General features: G+C 48.9%; 1 protein-coding gene across 1 annotated transcript in view; it reads left to right on the forward strand.

The window, feature by feature from the left end:
• LOC113584288 (transcription initiation factor TFIID subunit 4-like) overlaps positions 1–22,900 on the forward strand; it is a 46,320-nt gene extending 23,420 nt beyond the window's left edge. The window contains exons 13-14 of the mRNA XM_035525753.1: positions 5,006–5,128; positions 22,553–22,900. Coding sequence (XP_035381646.1) covers positions 5,006–5,128; positions 22,553–22,726 — 297 coding nt within the window. The 3' untranslated portion in view covers positions 22,727–22,900. The remainder of the gene's footprint in view (positions 1–5,005; positions 5,129–22,552) is intronic.
• Positions 22,901–24,326: the final 1,426 nt, after the last annotated feature.

Here is a 24,326-nt window from a genome sequence, read left to right on the forward strand (position 1 = left end):
CCGGAGAAAGGGCCCGTCTGGAGGTGGCAGGAACCCCTTGCCGTGCCCTCACTTGACCCCGTGCCCTCGTCCTTGGCCCTCGCACTCCAGCGGAGCACGGTACGCGTGCCCAACCCCTCCCGGGTCGTTTCCGGGACAGAGAGAGAGAGGGGGATGGGCGCGAGAGCCAGACGGGCCCGTGTGCTTCCATTAGAGTGTCATGTTGGCTAATTAGAGAACTGCAGTATGATTCACCTTGTTAATTAGAGGGACTTGCAGATCAGCCTCAGGGCTCAGAGAGGAGAGGAAGAGGGGAGGAGAGGGGAAGAGAAGAGAGAAAGGAGAAGAAAGGACGTGGAGAGGATGAGGGGAGGAAGAGGAGAGATGAGGGAGAGGAGAAGAAAGGGGAGGGGAGCCCTCTCTCACTTCCCTACAGTAACATCCTCTGAAGATTCTCTCGTCTACCTTTTCCCACCTGGTTTTTGGTTTGACAATGAATAAATCATCTATACTGCTATCTTAATGAGCAAGCCCCACCCACCCACCTCTTCCCCCCCCCCCCCTCACACACACATATATACACACACACACACACACACACACACACACACACACACTCCTGATCAGTAGCAGGTGAGCATCAGTATGCAGAGGGAGGCTGCCTGCCCAGGTGCGACAGAGGCAGCGTGGAGCAGAAGCAGAAGACGGGGGGGGATTTTACCCTTAGCTAAGCGTTCCAGTCCTGGGTGGGCACGCCCTGCCGTTGGGGGCGTGTGCTAGGCAGATCATGGCTGGCTGGAGGCGGAGTTTCAAAGGCGTCGGACTGAACGGCGGCCGTGCTCTCTGGCAACAGCGCGGCGCTCGCAGAGATAATGACAGCGGGGCAGGGAACACGCATGCCGTTCTCGCCGAGCGGCGCTCCAAATCGGCCTCGCTGAGATGATGGAGATGAGGGTGGGGTGGGAGAAGGAGACAGACTGCATTTTTGTGGGGGGGGCAGGGGTCTTGTAAAGGTGTGCAGACTATGACCAGGTCTACAGGGGCGGTCTATATTCTTTGTGCGCTCAAATGGGGGCGGTCTGTATTCTTTACTGCATGGCGCAGGCTGACACACACACACACACACACACACACACACACACAGGCAGGTCTGACCATAACTGCTTACAGAGCTCTACATCCCCCACCCCCCACCCCCAAGATGCTCTTTCGGGGTCTTTCATCATGGCGTAGAGAATGGGAGAGGGTGTGTTCACGATGGATAAGGGCGGTAATGTGCTTGTTTTCCACCTTGAGAGTCGCCACTTGTGAAACACGGAGCACTGCTTTCCCGTGGCCCAGCGCCGATGTGGACGCTCACAGCTCGCTAGTGTCGAATCACGACGACAAAACGACGCCGAGGTGCGCCTGTACTGCTGACGGTCACACGGCACGTGGGCTGTAACGCGCACGCGAGCCGTAACCAGTGCCGTTATTGTCTGTGTACGGTGTGCAGTTCAGTCATCCACGAGCCCCGTAACACCGGTACCGCTGCACACGTGACGCACGTTTACGTCGCCATGTCACTCAGACCAGTTTTCTGTGAGGTGACGGAGGTGCCAGAAATGCCACTGTGGTCTTACCCTTTGAAAATTAGATTAACGCCAAGACTGACGTGTGCTTCCAAAGGGCATGTGGGGAAGATATGAAGGGTGTTTCATTTTTTTTCCCCTCCCATTCCTTTTCCAAAAGCCACATTATTAAAACAACGTATTGATCAAACATGTTGGGTTTTTCTGTGTACAGAATGAAACTAAAGGTTATCTTGTTTGTACAAGACGCTTGTGGAAAGTTGAGCACGAAGCATAGTTTATTAAGAAAGGTGGACGACTTCGTTGGGAAACTGCACGTTTGGACCTGTGAAGGGAGACGTACCACAGAACTGCAGAGATGCCACAGCTTATCTCCTGTGACATGTGCTTGTGTTGTGTTTGTCTGGCTGAGGAGAAGCCAGCCGCGTTGCCGAGGTTTTATTCTTTAAGTAATGATCTTTCCGTGACCAGCACAGATGCGACTCTGATGTGCATAGTTTTGAGTCAGGTAACTACGAGCACGTGACTGCAGGTCACGCGTTTGCCTTCGAACACCACCGTGTCCTGACGCAGCCTGTAGGAACAGGACGGGGTCTTTTATTCAGGAAGAAGAGAAAGCAGGACAGATGTTACAGGGTTCAACATCTGATGTACTGGTAATTAAAATTCAGGTGATCTGTCCAAGACTGTGGCTGGAAACACTCTGGTTGCTGTGTGTTCCAAACAAATGACTGACTAGATTTAATTATGGCCACAGCATTTAGAGAACTGATGTGTAATGGGCGTGTTTTCAACAATAAAGGGCTGTGTTTTGGGAGTGTGTGAGGGCATGTCCCTGTAATGTGTCTCTGAGCGTGTATGGATACCGCCCACGCAGCGGTACGAGCCGACGACGTCGGTCATTCGTCTCGGATCGGCGTGGCGCTCGCCTGGCTGGCATCACAGATGGCACTACGAGGTCTGCATTTATCAAGTGGGCATAAATGTCTCCCCCCAACCACACCCCCAGGTCTAGTACCAACTGGCAGGCGGGAAGACGGAGGCCAGCACTCCGGAGGGGGTGCGGGGACAGTGGGTGGAGACGACCGGTCTATGGGCGGGTTTAATGGAGTTGCTGCTGCTGCTGCTGGCACACTTGGGATTGAGCACTGTAGAGCAGCCAGGGTGTACTAGTTAGATCTTACTGTAGGATAAAGTGTGTGTGGGTCTGTGTTGGTCGATTTTGGGTGGGGGGACCACACACGACTGTGTGTGGTTATGGGTTGGGGACGGACAGACCGTGTGTGTGGTTGTGGGGTGGGGAGACTGTGTGTCTGCTTTAATGCTCTTCTCCATTCCAGAATGTGAGACTTGGCTAAGCACTCTGGGTAATGAACAGAGTGCGCCCTGGCTTGTCTCTGTTGAGGACACCACATGGTTTCAGTAACGGGGTTGTGTCGGCTCTAAGGCCGTGCAGCATGCCTGGCAGGTCTCGCTTCGCCATGCGGTGGCGTTCCACAGCTTTATTGAGGATGTTCACACTGCTGGGTAGTTGTATGTATTCACATGACTTTTTCACATGGTTTTTTATCTTGTGTGTGATGTAACGATTCCCGGGTCGGTTCGGACCGGACCATATTCTCTGGGTCACGGTTCAGTTGTCATCACAGTTCAGACTGGAAATAAATTAACCAGTTTTAAACTTCCAGTATGGTTTTTGTTTTTCATTACATGCAAGATATGCAAAGAATGTACCAGCCTCCTTGGCAGAATGATTAGCAAATAAAATATTTTTTTCCCCTCTTTTAGTACAGTTGCTAAATTTGTGCGTGTGTGTGTGCACTTTATACGGGTTGTGTCTGGAGAGTGGGGTTTTCCTGTGCTTCTGCCATGAAGCATGCTGTTGGAACAGCCATCTCCGATTCTCGTATTCTGTTGCCAAGGCAACGACCTGTGCTTTATCCCAGGTCTCAGCAAAGTTTTGGCATTGTTTGTTCACACTCTTCTTGTTGATGTCTTCATAGTTGAGCTGCCATACTGGACATATTTCCAGATGCATAAACTACTTCTGCATGACACCTTTTGCTTTGCCAAAAAAAAAAAAAAAAAAAGCTTTTATAAAAACGTGTTGTTTTTTTTTAATCAACAATGCAATTTCTTTCTTTTTATTGAACAGCAAACCTGAAAAGCTGCCACACTGAGATTTGACCAGGACAGGCGGCTGATGTTTCAAAATGGCTAGATGGTTGGATTCCTGCTAAAATGCAGGATTATGGGACATTTACTGTGTGGATCATACAGTATGATGGAGTGTAATTTCCATAGATGGGTAGTTATTTAGCATCGAATGGTTTTGGGATTTGTGGTTTGCAGTGGGGTTACTGTGTGGGGATTTGAAGGATGGGTTAGTTGTGTGGGATTATTGTGGGGGATTTGTAGGACAGGTTAGTTGTGTGAGATTAGTAGGACAGGTTAGTTGTGTGGGATAAATTAGTTTGTCTGCTGTTTTTGATGTCAGTAAATTTGATTTATTCTTGGTATTTTTTGCAGTGTTAAATGTCAAATGGCAACAGCCCAAAGACAATGCTGTGCCACTGGCTCTGTGAACACACTACGCACACACGTGCGCACACGGAAAACCAAAAGCACCCTTTAATGAATGCTTTCTCAGTTCCTTTTTGTTTTCAAACACACATCGTCATCATAGTGGCATATGCTTAAACACCTCTCAGAGTAACACTAGTTACACACACACACACACACACACACTCCCCTCTCTCCTATGAATAAACATAAGAACATATCAGTTGTAGTCTCTCTGCTCCAGTGGGCACCTTGCTTTTCAGTCTTACAGTGGAACAGCTGTGCACTTGTGTGCATGAGTGTGTGCTTTTATGAATGTGTGTGAAAGAGACTGATGGTGCGTGTGCGCGTGTGCATATACTGAGCCATGTTCCAAACCGTGTCTGTGGGTTCTCCATAAGGGTCAGTCATGTTCACAGCCCTGCAGGCACCAGTGACATTACCGCAGGCTACCCTACTGTCTCTGACAGTACAGCCAGGCAGCAATCTCTCTCACACACACAGGGCTTGGATGAATCGATGGCGATATGGGTGGATAATGTGGTCTTATGTGGGCTAGGTTGATGATGGCTGCTTGACTGTGTTGGGGGAGGACAGAAGGATGTGTGGTGGATGGACATAAGGGTGTAGAACCAAGCTTTCGGCAGTGATGTCTCGCTGACTGGCATCTGTCAGCGCACCCTCACGGTCCTGTGCTCGTTATTTGGAAGCTTGGCAGGTTTCCACGGCCGTTCAAACAAGCTCTTAAGCTGCTGATCTTTCAGAAAACCAACCAAAAAGATATTGGCAGGGGGGGGGGTTGGTTAAAAGCGGCGGTGTTCCTGTATCCAGTCGTATCCTCAGCTGCTCCCCGGATCTCTCGGAAGTCTTACTATGTGTTTGTGTCTCTGCAGATGCAGCAGCAGGAACTGGCCCAGATGAGGCAGCGAGACGCCAACCTGACGGCGCTGGCCGCCATTGGCCCCCGCAAGAAACGCAAGCTGGACTCACCCGGCGCCACGGCGACTGGCCCCGAGGTTAGACACACCTTTTCTGTGGCTTTCCGGGTTCGTGGAGCTTAAAACCTGCAGGTAACTGCATGGAGAATCCGAGTAGAAGGTAACAGGTATGTTTTAGGGTATGTTTGTGCAGCAGCTAGGTCTTCATGTGATTGGTCCAATGTCACTGATTTGTAGTAATGGTCATCGAGGGTCTGATCTAGGAAAGTCTGATCGTTTGAAACGCTGTAATATCAATCTGAGGGTAATGTGGAATACAGTTTGTAATCATTTTGACAGAGAGAACTTTTAACTAGAAGTCCAAGTCCACGATAAATAATAGGTGTGTTCGGGGCGTGCTCTGGACGGACTGCATGAAGAGCAGCTGTGTTTTTCCTTGCAGTCTACAGTCAACCTACAACTTTGCAAAGGTGTCACATATTACGGCTGTTATGAAATTCAAGTGATTTAACTTTCCTAGAGTGTGTGTGTTTGTTTTAATGACATGTCTGTTTGCAATGCCTGTTGTTGCTATGGCAGCATTGAAAAAGAAAAAGATCTGATCTACTCAGAAATCTACAATTCTTTGAGGTTGAAAGATTCAAATTCAAGTAGTCTGACTGATGGCTCTGACTATATATGGCCAGGTTTTGAATGCCTGGTTGTTGGTTGTTCTGGTGCATCGTGTGTGACGTGTAGTGGTCTGTTCCTGAAAGGGAAGAACAGACTAAGAGAACATGGTGTGCTAACAGAGGGGAAGCTTCACCTCTTCGCCTGCCGGACCAGAATCCTTCACTCTGCTCTCAGAGTGACCGACCCTCAGTGGAGGATGGGTGAACTCTCTACAGCAGCCGTGTAAACACACACGTGTGCGCACACACACCCCAACACCTAAACACATACACTCACACCTTAAAAAAAACCCAAAAAAAACTTTGTTTGTTTATAGCTAGTTTGGATGGGTGGATGGATGGAAAAAGAAAACTAACTTCACTTAATTTTCACCGTCTTTCACTGGATTGTAGCACAGTGTGTGTGTCTCCAGTGCAAAGCCAATGTGACTTTTTTTTTTTTTCCAAGGGGGTCTTGGTGGGGCCCCAGGCAGGTGGAAGGGCCCCTGGACTTGAGGCCCCATTGCCAACTCACTTAGGGACCCCACAGAGATTTCATCTGTGTAGAAACACAGCCGCAGGCTGAAACACAGACGGCATTACTATACACTCTCCTGCGCTCGCTCGCTCTCTCTCTCTCTCTCTCTCTCTCTCTCTCTTTCTCTCCCTCTCTCTCTCTCTCTCTCCCTCCCCCCCCCTTCTCTCAGTTTTGTTTAATCCAAGACAAAAGGTTCCTCAGAGCCAAGCCTCGACCTGAGATCAGGAGAGGGATAAGTTATGATACTGGAGAGTGTGTGTGTGGGGGAGACGGAGGGTGAGCTGCCGATGGAAAGTGGTCTACCCACAGACACCCCCTGCAGACCACCCTCGTGTTTGTGTGTGTGTGTGTGTGTGTGTGTGTGTGTGTGTGTGTGTGTGTGTGTGTTGTCGGGGTAGCTCTGGGTATTTTTCTCCCCTCCCCCACCCCCGGTGTTGGTGTGTGGTGCCCAAGGGGCTGTAAGTGATAGCCAGAGTCTCTCTCTCTCTCTCTCTCTCTCTCTCTCTCCCCTCATCCACAGTCATCTGAGAACAGGAACAAAGAAGCCTTACAGAGCTCTGGGACTGGATTGGGAGAGCGGGAGAGAGAATGAAGTAGAACAGGAGATATGGAGGCACAGAGGGTGAAGAGACGGAGGTCCTTGCTTGGGGTCAGAGAAACAACAGACAGGGGCTTACACACACACACACGGAGGCTTTTGAAGTGCTGTACAAAGGCACTGGTTTTTGGAGGAGGAAAACCAGGAAGAAAGGAAAAGTTAGCCATTGGCCATTTTACCTTTCTGCTCTGTAGAAAGTGACAGCGTGATGGTGGTGTCGTCTTGGTAACGGCGAACAGTGTTGCCACACCGAGCTACTCAAAACTGCTCAGAAGCAGTACTCGAATCGCGCCGAGTCCCTGCTCTGGTTCCAGTGCAAACGAAACAGCCAGTACCGACGGTACGTGCATGGCGAACAAGTTTACTGACGCCAGGGGTGAACAGACCACCAGCAAGGCTTATCCAGACAGTCGGGGGTGGGAGACCGCCTCAGTTAACCCAGCCCGAGAGGAGGCGGGGGGGTGGGGGACCCAGCTACTCTGCCCCGCCGTACAAATGTATACTACCATCTTACTTTACGGGCGTACAACTAGATGGGGTTGGGGTGGGGGTGGCGGTTTAGGAGAAAGCGGGAAGAAAGAGGAGAAAAGTACAAGGAAAACGGATGCCCTTTCCTGCAGCTAAATTAACGGGAATCACGTGGAAAACAATCTGAACAGGGAATGGAGGAAGAGAGAGTGAGACGGGTGGGGGGAGCCATTAAACTGAGCCTCGGGCTATGGACGGCACCCAATACCACTAAAGCTGCACTCGCCATAGCTGAGGAGGCACCCTCACAGGCAAGCTGCTCTGTTCTATAGCTACAATTAAAATCAACCTCCCTGCCGTGGGGGGTGGTGGTGCAGGCAGACGCAGAACATCAAAGACGGATTGAAATGTGTAGTCAGTAATAAGAGTGGTCTACCAGCCCTGCGGCGCTCCACGCTCCCCTAGTTAATGAGAAATTCTGACCTCTGGTTTGTAAGTTAAACTTGTAATCTTGGTTAATGAAGTAAATCAATCGCCACTTGGAGTGTGTGCAGTTTCTGGCCCGGTCTGCCTGAGTGTCCAAACCCACTAACGCCCCCCCCCCACACACACACACTCCCGAGTTCACACACAAGTTTTGTCTCTCCTCCTCTCTGCTCCTCCCTTCACTTCTCTCTTCCTCCAAACATGCCTGAGACTTAATGAACAGGTCTTCAGCCAGACAAACAAGAAGGCCATGGAGTCGTGCGTGCGCGCGTGCGCTAGCTTTAGTCTTTTCCCAGAGGAACGCCGTCCGTTTGCATAAACATAACAAGCACTGTGTCACTGTTTTCCGTACAGTGCTGTTTTCCGTCCAAGCAAACGGCGTCAGGTGATCCTGGGCTTCAGGGAGCCGTGTAGGTGAAGGTCACATTTCATCAGCACGGTATGGATTTGCAAAGAAAAAAGCCGACCTGAAATTACAGCAGGTCATGTGACACGCCAACCCGCACATGACTAAAATGATTGGTTAACCTAATTGGAGGAAACTGCCTGTGTTTGGCGCGCCCAGTTAAAGAGGAGCAGGGGTTCGTGGCCTCCCGCAATACAGGACACATGACATAAGACCACCACAACCATCCCTTCACTGGATGGTGTTAGCCATGTGTTTCAGAGCGGCGCTGTCTGCAACAGAACGCATGGCTGGCGTACATTGCGGGATGTACAGTAAATTAGTCAAGGGTCCTCTGGGAATAGATTCTCTCGTGAGGCGAAAAGTAAATACTGTCTCTATTTTTTGGTCTTAAACTGTAAGGTGAATAAAAACTGAGCTCCCAAGCACTGCCCCATGTCTAACACATCTATCAGATATAACACACCACGCTGTCTGATGGATAGCACACACCACACTGATAGCTATAACACACTAATATAGCATTAGAATTAAAATGGCTAATCCAGAACGCAAATTAGCGTGGGCCAGGTAAAGTCAGACTAGCTGGTTCTCATTAGCATTCATTTATTGCTGGTTTCATGAACGTTTTGAGCCTGTCATTAAGTGCCTCAGATAGTGTGTGATGATGGTCCTACACAGTTGTCTTCAGATGCTTTAGGAATTATGATATTACGTAGACGATTGTGGAAATAATGAAAGCGTAATTAGCGTAATCATGTTCCAGATGTGCAGATGCAGTTGTAGATGTGTTTAAACACCTTTTTTTGTTAAATTGTGAGGAGAATAACACACGTTTGTCATATCAGATAATCCTTATATGTTGGCAGTCTTAAATCTATTAAGGTTAGTATCCGTGGTCTTCTGCGATTTCCGGCTGTCCACACGTGGGTATTTTCTGCCTGTGTGTCTCGGCTTTGAACGGGTTCCGCGTCGTTTTAAAGGTTTTTAAAGGTTTATTTTGCTGAAATAACTGCCTTACACTGTCGATCATTTCCATCTCTCGCTCACTTTCTCCGTCTCCATGTCTCTCACACACACACACGCACAGTTATTCTCGCTTTCCGTCTCCCTTTCTCTCTCTCTCTCCTGCTTTCCTTTCTGCCCTCCCTCTCTCTGGTAGCAAGGTAGGAGTGGTAGACCCTCGGGGCTATGGTCTGTGAGCTTCTGGAAGCCGGCACGTCACACGGGAAACGGCCCCTCGGTGTGTGGTTTTTTTTTTGTTTTTTTTTTCCCTCCCCTGCTTTCCCTCCCCGCTTCCCCCGCGCTCTTGTAGAGTGTCTGGCCCGCGGCTCGGCCGGAACAATAGCTCTGTGTGCGAGGCCTGCAGGGCAGCCATTTTGTGCTGCCGAGGTGTGCTGCCTTATGAGTGCGATCAGAATGCAGGAGACTGTCATTACGGCAGTAGTAAAACACACAGCGACCTGAGCGCCCCTCTGTAACACTCCTATTGTTCCATTACTGCAGAACAGAATTAACCGACTTTGCCTCACACATCCTTTATATGTGTAAGATACTGATTTTATGCTAAGTATATGTACATAATCACAAATTTGTACTAATATTTTAGGGGAAGTGTTAAATTAGTCACCCTGAATATTTCCATATTCATGGAGAAACAAGGCTTTGTCTTTATTACTGCCTGTAATACTTTGCCCTGAAATAATGGTTAAATATACAGTTTTGACAACAAAGTTATGCCCGAGGCACTTTGAAGATACCCGTCTTAAAGAAATTAATTACCTCCCTTGTTAATCTTGATATAATTAAGTTTCCGAAGAATGAAATTTGCCGTTGCTGTTTCTGCAGTGGAGCTGGCACCATGGAGACGCTCCAGAACGCAGGCTGGGCTTCTAGAACCTGCTGGCCAAGGACGCCAGGGTGCCGTGACAACAGTGCGACCCACGCGTGCGTCCCATGGGCAGGGGCATCCTAAGCACAGGGACTAGCATGACAGGGGCTCTCGCACGGAAACGTCCCACCAACGTACCGATGCTTTCTGTCGTTAAGGGGGGCAGTTCTCGTTAAGCAGGTCTGGCTGAACTGCTCTGTGAATATCTCTTGTTACCTGATCCAAGTATATATATATATATATATATATATATATATATATATATATATATATATATATATATATATATATATATATATTTTTTTTTTTTTAGGTTTAATGTGAGCAAGCATCCTGTATGCAGTCATGTCTGTGCTCAGATCAGCCCTGCGTCTCCATCCCACACCAGCACAGTGAACTAAAGCCACAATTACTGTGAGCTGTTTTTCACTCTCTTTGCTCCATCATCCCTCCATCTGTGTTTTGCTTCCACAGAGCTCCTAGCGGTGCACTGATGAATTTTCTTGATCGACGCTTTGGTTGGTTTTTTTTTGTTTTTTTTTTACTGAGTAGTCGTAGATATTCTGAATGAATTTATTCTAAATTGAAAGGGACTTTGTGGCCCGAATTCAGTCTGTGGTAATTGGATTGGGTTTGTATCCACGTGGTGTCGTCTGTTTGGGTCCTCGTGCTCGCCCGCTCTCTCGTTGGTGAAATTTGCAGTGATTGGTTTGAGCATCACTGCGTTGTGACAGAACTGAAGCGCAGCTGGATTTCATGTTACTATTTATTAAAGTTAACTTCCCTTTTTTAATCTCATTAATTTTTTCAGCATCGTTTTGCAGCCAGCAAGGTTGACACCCGAGGATAAAACTGAGTGGAAACTCTGGAAATTGTATTTCATTAGTTGCTGGCAGCAGGGAAGTAGGGGGTGTTGGAGAAGGAGAAGCTGAAATTTATAGAGGAGGCAAAATAAAATTGACTGCAGAATTGCCAGCATAAACATTACAGAGGTACGTCTCCATGTGCTGATGCGCTTTAGCTGACTGAGACTGGACCGGAGGAGATGCTCTACCTGGACTGGGATTGAACTGTCGCCCCCCATCGAATATAGAGAGAGGGAATGTAGAGAGAGGGAATGTAGAGAGAGGGAATGTAGAGAGAGGGAAGACTGGCAGGGAATCTGTGTGAAACCTGGATTTGTCAGCCCCTGTTCACTCCGAGCCCTCCTGTTCTATGGGTAGGTTGTGAGAATCTCCCCAATTCAAAGAAAATGTTTATATGTTTTTATTTATTCGTTTTCCTCACTATTGCTTTATACTGTATTGTCCAGACTGAAACTGTCCATCCTGGACGAGACTTTTATTTTAACGGCATCACAGTTCCTTGTTTAGGAAGGGTCCTATTATCGAGATGGCCACCATATTTTATTTTATTTTTGTGGATTGAGTTACTGTGCTGAGGGTAGTAAGGATCTTGCCGTTCAGCACAGGAAGAGCGTGAGAATTAAACAGTAAAACTGGAGTTCATCAGCAGTGACCATGACTAGTTCTTTGGAATGAGAATGTGGGCTTTCGGTTTGAACCTGTCCTACACAAACTTTGTTAAAGTCCGCTGGGGCCAAAACCAACTTTTGTCATTTGTCAGTTGAATCTAAAGTTAAGTGTACTAAACCTGGCTACTGGTAGGAAACTGTTTGTATTGATATTGAGTTTTTATTATACCCAGGAAAAAAAATCAACTCCTTAATAAATGAGTCTTAAAGAGTTGCTAATCACTAGCGTTTGCAGCTCTGGTCGGCGTGGCAACTGTCCTCTCCCTGGTTGTTTCATGTTACTCATGTTCTCCTTTTGTTTCTTGGCTAAGGGACTCCTGTATCTGTGGTATTTATCTGCTGTTATCAGTCTGCTGAGGTTATTCTCTCTCTGTAGGTGTGTTCATGGTCCCTTCAGTGACACACACCCCTGGTAAACCAAAGTGCTACCAGCCGCCCGCTCTCTCCTCCTCTCTCCCACTCTCTCCTCCTCTCTCCCGCTCTCTCCCGCTCTCTCCCGCTCTCTCCCCCTCTCTCCCGCTCTCTCCTCCTCTCTCCTGCTCTCTCCTCCCCTCTCCCGCTCTCTCCTCCTCTCTCCTGCTCCTGAGTGAATCAGGTTCCATCTGTTCCTCAGAAGTGTGTGGATTAAAGCAGACCCAGTGGAGACGCAGAGCTAATTTTCACCCCTCTGTTTTTATTTATTTATGTATTTATTTATTTATTTGAGGGAGACTGTGCATGCGTGTACATGTGTGTTTGCGTGTGTACGTGTGTGTGTGTGTGTGTGTATGCATGTGTGTGCATGTGTGTGTGTGTGTGTGTGTGTGTGCGCGTGGAAAAACAGAGAGGCTAAAATTAGCCGTAGAGAAGGGCTGAGCGTGAATAAACAGTTGAGCCCATTAGCCTGGCTGGGTTACTGGCTCACTCCCGCTCTACTGAGGCCTGCCCATTAAAGGCGCTAATGTTCGCCTGCAGCCTGGCCTCCGGGACCTGAAGGAGACCAGGGGAAGCATATTTCACATGCATCAGACACCCGAATTAAACAGACCAGCGTTCCCTAAAAAGACTGAAGTACATCTCTTACTGATGTGCGTCTCGGGCAAAAAATTCATTGATCTTGGAATGTCCCTTGGCAATTATAAAATATTAAATCCAAGGCACACTTTTTGGCTCAGTTTAATTTTTCTCTCTCTCTTTCCCTCTTTCTTTCTAAGACACACACACACACACACACACACACACACACACACACACACACTGTTCATTTCTCTCTTACATTTTGATCAATTTTAAAAAAGTTTGAACGGCTCCTAATGGGAGGAAGTCACTCTGCCCCGACGCGGCACTGCTGAGTGATTCCTGTGATGCACGACTCTGCGGGAGGTCATCATTAGGACATTCAGTTTTGCACTACAATTTTAGAAAGCGTTTGATTAATGGTGGGATATATAAAGGCATATTGGACTGTATTGTATTTAGCATTGCTCAGAGATCACCGGAGATAAAAGTAAACGCCCGTTGACCTGTGTCTGTGACTTCTGTCCCGTTAAGTCGGGTAACCTCCACCTGACCCCGCCCCTCCGCATGCGACCCCGCCCCTCTTTGTGTCTTCTAAGAGTTTGCTCTGTAGTTAACCGTCCAAATCATTCAATTTACCTCTCAGTGAACACTTTCACCCGGCTGTTTGACAGGCCGCGTGGTCTGCGGGTGTGGGCCGTGTTTGTCATTCTGCTAATTAAGATTTAGAATCCATCAGAGGGTGTCTGGGGAGGAGGGTAGCGACCTGACAAACCAGAGATGCCTCCTCCGCGTGACGTGGCCATGCGATGAGCTTTTGGTAAATAAGAATAATAAATATGAATAATAGTTAAATAACACAGTTAATAGTTAAAGGATGGCATCAGATGCCTCCTGCAAGTCCTCTTTCATCTGGTGGTAAAATCTGTGCTGGTCTTGAGGACACTGTCCTGTGTGTTGTCTGGGACTTCTCGCGGTACACTGCTACCAAGTCCCTTCATGAAGGCTGTTATGAAGTTTTGCCACTCTCTCCTGCACACTCAGACACGGTGGTGGTGTGAAACATCGCTGAAGCCCCAGTTTCTCTGTCACCGTAGCTTGGTGGCGGATCAGGGCATGTATTTTTTAGGCGTGTATGAATTATGTATCCGAGAGCTTTGGAACGAGGCGGGCTGACTGATGTCACCCTCAGATGTTCCAGCGAGACGTGAGCTCTTGCTTCGTCACAGCACTCGTTACGCACGCCGCCGTTTACCGCAGACAGCCTGACCCGTCTGCTGTGCCGGCGTGTGCAGTTTTATTATCCCCCCCACACACACACACGTGTGCGCGCTGATGCGTGTCACCCCATGGCTGGTGCACTGCGTTTATGATGTACTTTCCTCCGTGATGGCTAATGACTGGCAGCTGAAAGCATTCAACCTGATCACTGAGTTCTCTGTGGCCTGAGTAGGCTGACAACCGTGTGTGGGTGTGTGTATGCATGCATATGAGTGTGCATTCCATGATGTGTTTATTTGGAGTGTTGTGTGGGTGTGAGTGTAGATGTGTGTATGCAAATGAGTGTGCATTCCATGATGGTGTATTTATTTGGGGTGGTGTGTGTGCTGCCAGTATGTATCTGGAGGCCTGATTGTGACTTAATGTGTTTGTGGGTAAAACTTTTTTGTTTTTGTTCACTGTCTGTGTGTGTGTGTGTGTAGCTGTGTGTGTGTGTGTAGCTGTGTGTGTGTGTGTGTAGCCGTGTGTGTGTGTGTTCTGAAGCTGCTGGCTCGTGAGTCTTTGCTGCAGGTGTTCTTGCGGGGTGCCACCGGAGGCCCCGCCCCCAGCCTCACGCCCCAGGTGAGGAATACTCTGCCACCTCCTCAGAGTTACCACGGCAATGCCGCTGTAGGTTTAAACCAAGTCAATATGTAGATAAGAGTTGTGCAGGCGCACAGCTGGCTGTCGGGTGTGCGCAGGTGTGGCAGCTATGCCTTAGGCCCTCCGCTAAAGTCACTGTGCGGCAGCGGCATGCTCACTGCAGTGCTGGAACGAGACCCCGCCTCGCTGTGCCATAGACGGCCTCCTCTGTGCCCTTTAACTGGGACACTGTGACCAAGACCATGATGGTGATGATTGATGATGATGGTGATGATGATAATAATAATAATAATAATAATAATAATAATAATTCTACACACAGATTGGATTGACAGGGTCGCTTAGTAGGGTCCGCTGCTTGTGATCCAACCCTCTCAGTGCAGAAGCATCTCAGGATGCATCTCATCTCAGTCTGGGTGTGATTAACTCTCGAGTCCCGGACCCAGCGCGACTTCAGGACCTGTAGCCGTGCCGTATGCCACGATGGGTAAAAGAGAGTGACTGAGGTTGAAGCTCCACTCCTGCTCCTCCTGGAGTGTGTGTGTGGGTGTGTGTGTGTGTGGGTGGGGTGGGGGGGGTATATTTTATTCAGACAATTTTGCTGCTGGGGACAGGCGAGACAGCTCCGGATGGAGACGCATGTCAAGAGCTGCTCACCAGCGCAGCGGAGATCCGTCTTTAGCTTCAAACAGACCCCGGTCTTCTGGGCTCAAGGGGAGAGAGGTCTGGTTGGGGTCTCTGATTAAGACATTGTGGGATTTTGTTACTACAGTGTATCATCATAAAACATGGTTTATTTTTTTCTAGTGTCTGGTTTAATCGTGTTGCTGCATTTTTAGGTTGAAGTGTTTTTCTATTTAATTTTTTTACATTCCAGCCCCCCCCCACCCCCCAACCATACTCAATTTTTACAAAGACATCAAAAGGCGTGGCGTTGGAAACTCTCCGCCAGTCGCCATGGGCGCGGAGACAGCGACGGTCGCGGAGGCCCCGAGTCCTGCGTGCCAGCTCCGCCTTCTCATTCAGGGAGAATTAAAATTTAAAACAGCTGTAGAAATGACGCCCCTGCCACGCCGTTTAAAAAAGCGGATAACGTAAAACCAACAAGGCCTCATTAGCCCCGTCTTCTGAGGACATGCTCGCCGGGCCGCGCCTCCCTCACTGCCTAATTGGGTTCATTTCGCATGTGAAATGCTTTGAATTTTTAATGCACAAAAAAAAAAAAAAAAAAAAAAAGACGAGAAGAAGAAATGAAAAAAGTTTCATAGCCGGGCTTTTCCGTGAGCATCAGAAGAGTCCAGTTCTGACGGACTGTCCGGTTTCGCAGTAGCAGCGTCGCTAGCGGCAGTGTTCCTGGAGTCCGGAAGGGGGCGGCCCTGCGGTTTGGCGCATGTTTCCGGCAGTGTGTGTGTGTGTGGGGTCTCACGGGGACGTTCGGAATGATGGCCCCTGACTCCACGGGTTTGGCTCATATTCCCTGTTTATGTTCACGCCACTCTGTCAGCGCAGAGCCCGGAGCAGATCCAGGCGTGGGGGGGGTTGGGTAGACAGCACTGTTTACGTGGCTGAACCGGGCTGAACCGAGCGGCACCTGGCAGGACGTGGAAGGCCGATGGGAGCTCAGCTGGAACGCCGGAAACCGGAGCGCCACGGAATTCTCTGCCGCCTGGGAACGATGACGGAACGAACCACACGCTCCACATGTGTGCGTTTGAACGTACACAGAGCTGTAATTATGCCCTTTGGTTCTTTGTCTGTCAGCAGAACCTATTTTGTTAATCTCCCTGAAAGGAGAGAGTCGATAATTTAGTTTCTGGGCAGAAAAGTTTGAGGTACTTTTGTTTGGAAGGAAGGTTCCGGGTGACCCCTCTCTCTCTCTCTCTCTGTGTGTGTGTGTGTGTGTGTGTGTGTGTGTGTGTGTGTGTGTGTGTGTGTGTGTGTGTGCGTGCGCGCTCCCGGGGAAGCCTTTCATCTGTGCTGTAACCTCTGGACTCTGAACCTAGCAGCGACGCAGCTCTTAGTGCAGTCAGTACTAATTAGAGAATTCCTGACCCCGAGCAAGATGTTTTAATTATGTGTTGTGTCAACGAGTTTGCAGATTTAATCCACACTCGATACACACTCCAGAAGAGACACACTCGAGCTGTCACCGAGGAAGCATGCACACCTCCATCCTTCCTCCTTTTCTCTTTCCCGCTATTTTCCCCACCCGCCATGCTGGTGTCACGGCTCTGACGTGCTTAAGCAGCCAGACTGACGCAGAGGTCGCTAATGTCGCTAACGCTAGCGATCCAGCACTGCTGATGTTGGTGTGGGAGTGTAAGGCTAAGTAGAGTGACGGCGCGAGAGAGAGAGAGCGTGTGAGAGTGAGGAAGGGAGAATGTGAGGCAAACAGAGGGCCAGGAAGACGAAGGCAGAGGGTGAGCGGGGGAAGCCATGAAAGGGTTAAAGAGAAATTGAGCAGTTGTGCTGGAGGGCAGCAGCACAGCAGAACGTGGCAGTGTTCGTGTGAAGGCAAGTCATTTCCCGAAACACTGCAGACACAGCGCCTCGGGCACTCCGAAACCTTTGGAGACCAAAATGGCTTGCAGGAGTTAGAAGTAATAAGGTGTTTTTTTTTTTTTTTTTTTTTTGGGGGGGGGTTGCCTTCTTTCTCCTTGACTGTGATTCGGTTCCGTTGCTATGCGTCGCCATGGAGCTCACTTGCCCACACTGTTTTGTGCTTTATGTGGGGTATTAAGACGCTGGGCGAACAGCCGTTTTGAAGATTTGTTGCTCTTTAGTTGGGGATGGAATTGAAGCTGTTTGTTTTGAATGTAACTCCTCTATTCATCACGGTGCGACCTCTACTTTGCCCCTCTTCCACTTTCTTTTCAGTTGTTTACAGCCTGGCGCTGTAACGGGAAGGAGCCCAGTCCGTCACGGCCGCTGTAACGGGAAGGAGCCCAGTCCCCCACGGCCGCTGTAACGGGAAGGAGCCCAGTCCGTCACGGCCGCTGTAACGGGAAGGAGCCCAGTCCCCCACGGCCGCTGTAACGGGAAGGAGCCCAGTCCGTCACGGCCGCTGTAACGGGAAGGAGCCCAGTCCCCCACGGCTGCTGTAACGGGAAGGAGCCCAGTCCCCCACGGCCGCTGTAACGGGAAGGAGCCCAGTCCCCCACGGCCGCTGTAACGGGAAGGAGCCCAGTCCGTCACGGCCGCTGTAACGGGAAGGAGCCCAGTCCCCCACGGCCGCTGTAACGGGAAGGAGCCCAGTCCCCCACGGCTGCTGTAACGGGAAGGAGCCCAGTCCCCCACGGCCGCTGTAACGGGAAGGAGCCCAGTCCCCCACGGCCGCTGTAACGGGAAGGAGCCCAGTCCCCCACGGCCGCTGTAACGGGAAGGAGCCCAGTCCCCCACGGCCGCTGTAACGGGAAGGAGCCCAGTCCCCCACGGCCGCTGTAACGGGAAGGAGCCCAGTCCCCCACGGCCGCTGTAACGGGAAGGAGCCCAGTCCCCCACGGCCGCTGTAACGGGAAGGAGCCCAGTCCCCCACGGCCGCTGTAACGGGAAGGAGCCCAGTCCCCCACGGCCGCTGTAACGGGAAGGAGCCCAGTCCCCCACGGCCGCTGTAACGGGAAGGAGCCCAGTCCCCCACGGCCGCTGTAACGGGAAGGAGCCCAGTCCCCCACGGCCGCTGTAACGGGAAGGAGCCCAGTCCCCCACGGCCGCTGTAACGGGAAGGAGCCCAGTCCCCCACGGCCGCTGTAACGAGAAGGAGCCCAGTCCCCCACGGCCGCTGTAACGGGAAGGAGCCCAGTCCCCCACGGCCGCTGTAACGGGAAGGAGCCCAGTCCCTCACTGCCGAGGAGCCCAGCTCCTCCCCCATGTGTAATGCAGCGGCCACTAGACCCAAATCGCAGGCCAGCATGGATGCCAGCGTCCTGTTCCGCCCTGAAGGCAGAGACGTAAACATTGGGGGCCCGTGCATCGCGCCATACACAAATGTCCAGACATTTTGACCCTTCGATTAGCAGCGGCTCTGCCCTGGATTTGCACATCCTGGCACCTCCCCCCCGGTCCCTGGCCCCTCGGCTCACAGGGAGTTTGGGCTTAATAACCCACCCGCTGTACATCTGTGAATTATTATTCTAATTCTTTATACGTTTATTGGAGCTGAATAAACTGCACATCAAATGCATCACTCAGGCGATGGCTGAAACGCCGCAGGCCAGAGAGCCAACATCTGTTAACTCTTTCAAAATGTCCTTGCCGGCCTGTTCTCCAGGAGTGAAGGAGGCAGCGGGGGGCGGGGTGTGCACAGAAGAAAAAAAGAGCAGGTTTCTGGTCTTAATTAATGGCAGAAGCTGTTACGGAGGTGGAGGGTTTTTTTGGGGTGGGGGGCAGTCTCGCAGTGAGGCCCGCCCGGGTGCTGCACGGGCTGCGGAGGAGGCAGAGGTTGACCGGGTGGTTCAGCTTTACGTCTATGTTTTCTCGAAAGCGATTCTCGCTGGGTGCATCTCAGTACCTAATGAGCTGCTGACATCCATGTACAGGCCACACGTGAAGACAGTACACCGAGACCCTCGAGTTAGGAGAGATACAGTGGACAAAACCTGCGCTTTTAAAGACGGCGGAACAGCTGGCTGAGATGAGCACGTTTGGCCATTTTAGATTCTCCAAAATGTCTACCTTACGATCGCCAGCAGGATCAGAGCAGCCCAGGGCTAGCTAGCTAATCTCCACAAAAGCACGACATTTCTCTGTATTGTGGGGTTGCCTTATTGATGGTGACAAAGTTTGACCAAAACAAGATATCTTGGTAGACTGCAAGGATTCTGTGCCCAGTCCGTCACGACCGCTGTAACTGGAACGAGCCCAGTCCGTTAAATCAGTTTCCTGGACGTGTGTTTGCTGGTGTCCAGTGCTATGTCTGTGGACCACTGGTTCAGTCTGGCAGTACTGCTGCAACTATCTGCTTCGCTGTGAACTTCTTTCACATCACCTGTTCATTCTGCCAGCTAATGACTCTTTAGCGCTTTATGGAGTGCAGTGTTACTTGTGTGACTCAAGTTTCTCCGAACTGGAGTTCCTCTAGTGTTCTGAATGTACTGTCTAATTGGTTGGGATGGTTGAGTCCCAGAGTGACGCGGAATTCGGGAAAACGGCGGCTCCTTAAACAGCTGCAGTAAGAGAATGTGCACGGAACAGGAGTCCGTGTGGATGTCTGGAGTGTGCGTGCGTGCGTGCGTGCGTGTGTGTGTGTGCGCATGCACGCACCTCTGCTTGAGGTGAACGGGGGAACCTTGGGACCCTCACGGCACATTCCTGGACTGTAGCATTCCCAGATAGGACTCCGGATGACATCTCTCCCTGCACCTTAATGTGGTGGCACTGTTGGGTCCTAGTTTGCTTCTGTTTAGGGAATGCAGATACCAACACTGCACTCTTAGAGGACCACCCCCAAACACACACACACGCGCACACACACACACCAGAGCTGCCTCTGTTACGTTAGCCTCTACAGAACTTCAGATGGGTTTTGTCTCTTTCAGTCTGTATTTTAATCTGTGGTCTGGCTGTGTGGTTAAACACGCTTCCTATCTGCATATCTACAAAGATCTGTAGATTTCTGGGCTTCTATCCCACAACTTTCTTATTCTCTCTCTCTCTTTCCTTCCTTTCCTTTTCTATTTTCTGTCAGAGAAGGTTTGCTGAAACAGCAGTATCAGCTCTTAAGGGCCTGGCTACTGTGTGTGGTTGTGTATGTGCGCGCGCGCTCGCCTGCGTCCTTGCATGTGTGTCTTACAAAGTGGGGCCATTAACCTGCCGCCCTGAGGTGAAACCCCATCCAGGTCCAATATGGATGCCGGCGTTAAGCGCCCCCACACCACTCGCACAGCATCCGCTCAGCAGAAACTGAGGGCAGAGCAGGACCAGGGGGCTGAGACCCTCAGAGCGCTGCCCTCCCTGGCCCCGCACAATGAGGAGGGAGAGAGAGAGAGAGAGAATACATTATTAATGGAAAGTAAATTTAGCAAAGTGGGAGCTAATCTAGATGGTCCCTACTTATTGCAGGGGGACCACAGTGCAGGTGGGACCATTATGGCACTGTGATTGGTTCATATCCAGGACCTCAGAACCAATCGGTTTCTGCTCTGTCTGCTGTGAGCAGATTTGAGTTGGCCAGGGGCTGGTGTCCATGGGTACACAGACAATCGGGCGTTTTCACAGTGGTGTGTCTGGACATTTCTGTGTGTCAGGACTTGCTGGTCTTTAGAGTTAGCTTGCGTGCTGTCCTCAGCATGTCTGACACTTGTTACACCAGTAAAACCACTGTGAGGCGATTGCCAGAACAGATCTAAGATCAGGTTCCACCCTCACAAGAGCTAAGGGAGTAATGCCTGTGTTGGCACCCTGCATCTACAAATGCGTCTGCATCCATACTTCCACACCCTTTACAAGTCACTTTGATATTTGGTGTGTGTATATGTGTGTGTTTCCTCTTTCAGTTCTCTGTTTCTCTCCTTCTTTCTGCTCCCTTTCTCCTTTTCTCCTTTTCTTTCATTCGTTTTATCCCCCACCTTGAAATGTAGAAGCCCCAGCCGGTCAGAGACCTCTGGAGGCGCGTGTGTGGATATCCACACGCATGTCAGGTGAAATGATGAGTGATGCTGTGCTTTCTCCCCTGGATCTTTTCTCCCAACAAGACCGGTTCTGTACCCCTTACCTGTCCTTGTTCTCCATTTGGATCTTTCAAGGTCCATTTTTGCTGAACGGCTCCAGAACTATTAAATGTTCCTCCTGGAGCCTTAGACGTGCTCCTGGAATGTTGGCTGTGCTCCTGAACTGAAGATGCTCCCTTCTCCTTATAACAAGGGTTTAATATGGGTTAATACTCACAGGAACAGAGGTAGGGGTGGGGGGGGGGTGTCCAGCCTAGCATTTTGGTGTGTTTGTTTTTGTGTGTGTGTGTGTGTGTGTGTTGAGCCCAGACAGCCGCTCTGACCCCTCTGTGTATATGTGCATCACTTACTCAAGCCCTGTGTGGCCCTAAGGGTATGGGGAAAAATGCAAGCAACACACACACACTCTCTCTCTCTCTCTCTCTCTCTCTCTCTCTCTCACACACACACACACTCATACACTCCCCCCCCTAACAAACAATACTGCCCTCCCTGTGTGTGTGAGTAAGCACGCTTTCTTTCTCCCACCCACGTGCACACAGGCATCTAAACACACACACCAGACGGATGTGCTCGCCTGTCCAGGTGGACGGATGTGTCTGATTGGTCAAGGAAATGTTTGGCAGTAATTACCATGGCAGTCGCCTTCCACACAAGGTCGACACTGATTGGCCCAATGAGGCAGATGCCTCCAACCCCCACCCCCCGGGGATGCCCAGTGCCCTGCCCGTACTAAACTCACCCTGCGTCCACACGCTCCACCTGTCAGAACAGTTCCTCTGTGTGTGAATGCGAAGGTGGTCAGCACCTGTCTAGGCTGTTTGGAGCATCCATACCATGCCCGTTCTCCCCGCACAGGTAGCCTGAGGGATCTGTGTTTCTGGAGCAGACGCTGTCTAACTGCTGGAACGTGTGGAGATGTACCAGGCATGGGCAGCCATCCTGCCTCTCACACCTGCGACAGCAGCCAAGCTGTAGGCCCTCTGAGGTCCCACTGTCTTTCATCTGAAGCTACAGGAACGTTTAGCGTTTCAGGGATTTAAATGTTTTATTGTTTAAGGACAGTGAATGAGCTGTATAACTTGCAGAGTGTCTGGTGTGGTAGCAGCAAAATGTTGAACATGCGACTGCCTGTTGGTGAGATGTGAGCATGCTGCTACTTTGAGGAGAGTAAATTTGAATTTCGACGTTAACTACTGTTTGAAGGATGAAAGACTTTGTCGGTGTCCAGTGAAAAAGCATCATTGCTAAGGAGCTCAGTTGTTTCTTGGTAAACAGAGTCTGGTGAACCCGGTGGTCTGCCGCAGTGCTGAGCTGAACCAGTGGTGATGGAGCAGCAGGCGGATGTTGGGTTTCTCGGTTCTCCAGGTGTCGTGCTGACGTTGGGTTTCTCGGTTCTCTCTCCAGGTGTCGTGTGGCTCCGCCGGCTCGCCAGCGTCCTCGTCTGTGCTGTCGGCGTCTTCGCGCCAGTACCCTCGTCTGCGAATCACCCGGGTGAACCTCAGGGACTTCATCTTCTACCTGGAGCAAGAGCGGGAGACCAGCCGCTCTCTACTGCTCTACCGCGCTCTGTTGAAGTAGCTTAGCGCAGCCAATAGGGGGCGCCTCAGCCCCGCACCAGGCCGTCCCAAGCTTCCTACAGCACCCTGCAACGTGCCTTCAGCAAGCTTTCATGTTTCCTGCTCTCAACGTCTGTCGTATTGTCATTGTGGCTTTATATATATATATATAATATATGTATGTGTGTGTGTGTGTGTGTGTATACACACATTATATATATATATATATAAATATATATATATATATATATATATATATATATATGTGTGTGTGTGTATACACACACACACACACACACACACACACACACACACATATATATATATATATATATATATACGCACATGTGTGTGTGTATATATATATATATATATATATATATATATATATATATATATATATATATATATATATATATATATATATACACGCACATACATGTGTGTGTGTGTATATATATATATATATATATATATATATATATATATATATATATATATATATATACACATACGTGTATATATATGTATATATATATACATATACGTATATATATATATATATATATATACACATATACGTATATATATGTGTATATATATATATATATATACATATACGTATATATATATATATGTGTATATGTATATATATATATATGTATATATATATATATATATATATATATATGTGTGTGTATGTGTATATATATATATATATATATATATATACACACACACGTATATGTATATATATATATATATGTATATATATAATTAAAAAAAAAAAAGTAAATAAGGTATTTTCGTTATTTCTCCATTATTACAAGGATAAAGATGTATTTAAGACCTTCATTTTAAAGGCCATGTAAAGTCTCCCAGGGGCGAGCTGTGTTGTTCTCTTAAGCGTTTGAGTTTTTGTTTTTAGTTTTTGTTCTCCTCAAACCCCCCCCTCCATTCTGTATCTGAGTGACTCTGCTCCTTGTTCGTATCTTTGGAATTCTGGGTATTTATCTAGAGCACCGCGTTACGGAACCAGTTGTAAGACACCACACCTTGAACTGATGTGTGTGTACTGGTTTTATCAGAGTTTTTTCTTTAAACTTGGAAACCCTAGGTGTAGGGTCAGTCCAACGCAGAATAGCTAAAGCCCAGGACAGTCGTGTGTTAAATCGTGTTAAACAGTGCTGGGGGTTCGGGAGGAGGGCAGCCAGAGGGATTATTTACTTACTACAAAACTTTCATCGGTTACACTTTGATGTAAATAGTTTCTTTGAAAATAATTTTAATCAGCATGTATAATGTTTTCCACTTAATATTTTAGCAACCACAATGATGTTTAAAAATTGTCTGTACCAAGGATCCAAGTATTCCTTAAAAATCAAGTGCATTTAATTTTATTACAGTAATTTTTCTTTTTCTTTTAAACTATATATAAATGGAGATTGGATTCCCTGTTTTCCAAAAACAGGTCAGTCAGTCTGTCAACCAGTAATGGTCCAGAATATAGCAATACCCCAACCACAGCAACTTTACTGTAATATTTGTCTTTATTGTGTTTTGTCATGTCTGTAATTTTTTGTGTCGTCCAGTCTTTTCCAGATATGATTTTAAAGGTTTGA

This window comes from Electrophorus electricus, chromosome 4 (assembly GCF_013358815.1).
Source record: "Electrophorus electricus isolate fEleEle1 chromosome 4, fEleEle1.pri, whole genome shotgun sequence".
NCBI lineage: Eukaryota > Metazoa > Chordata > Actinopteri > Gymnotiformes > Gymnotidae > Electrophorus > Electrophorus electricus.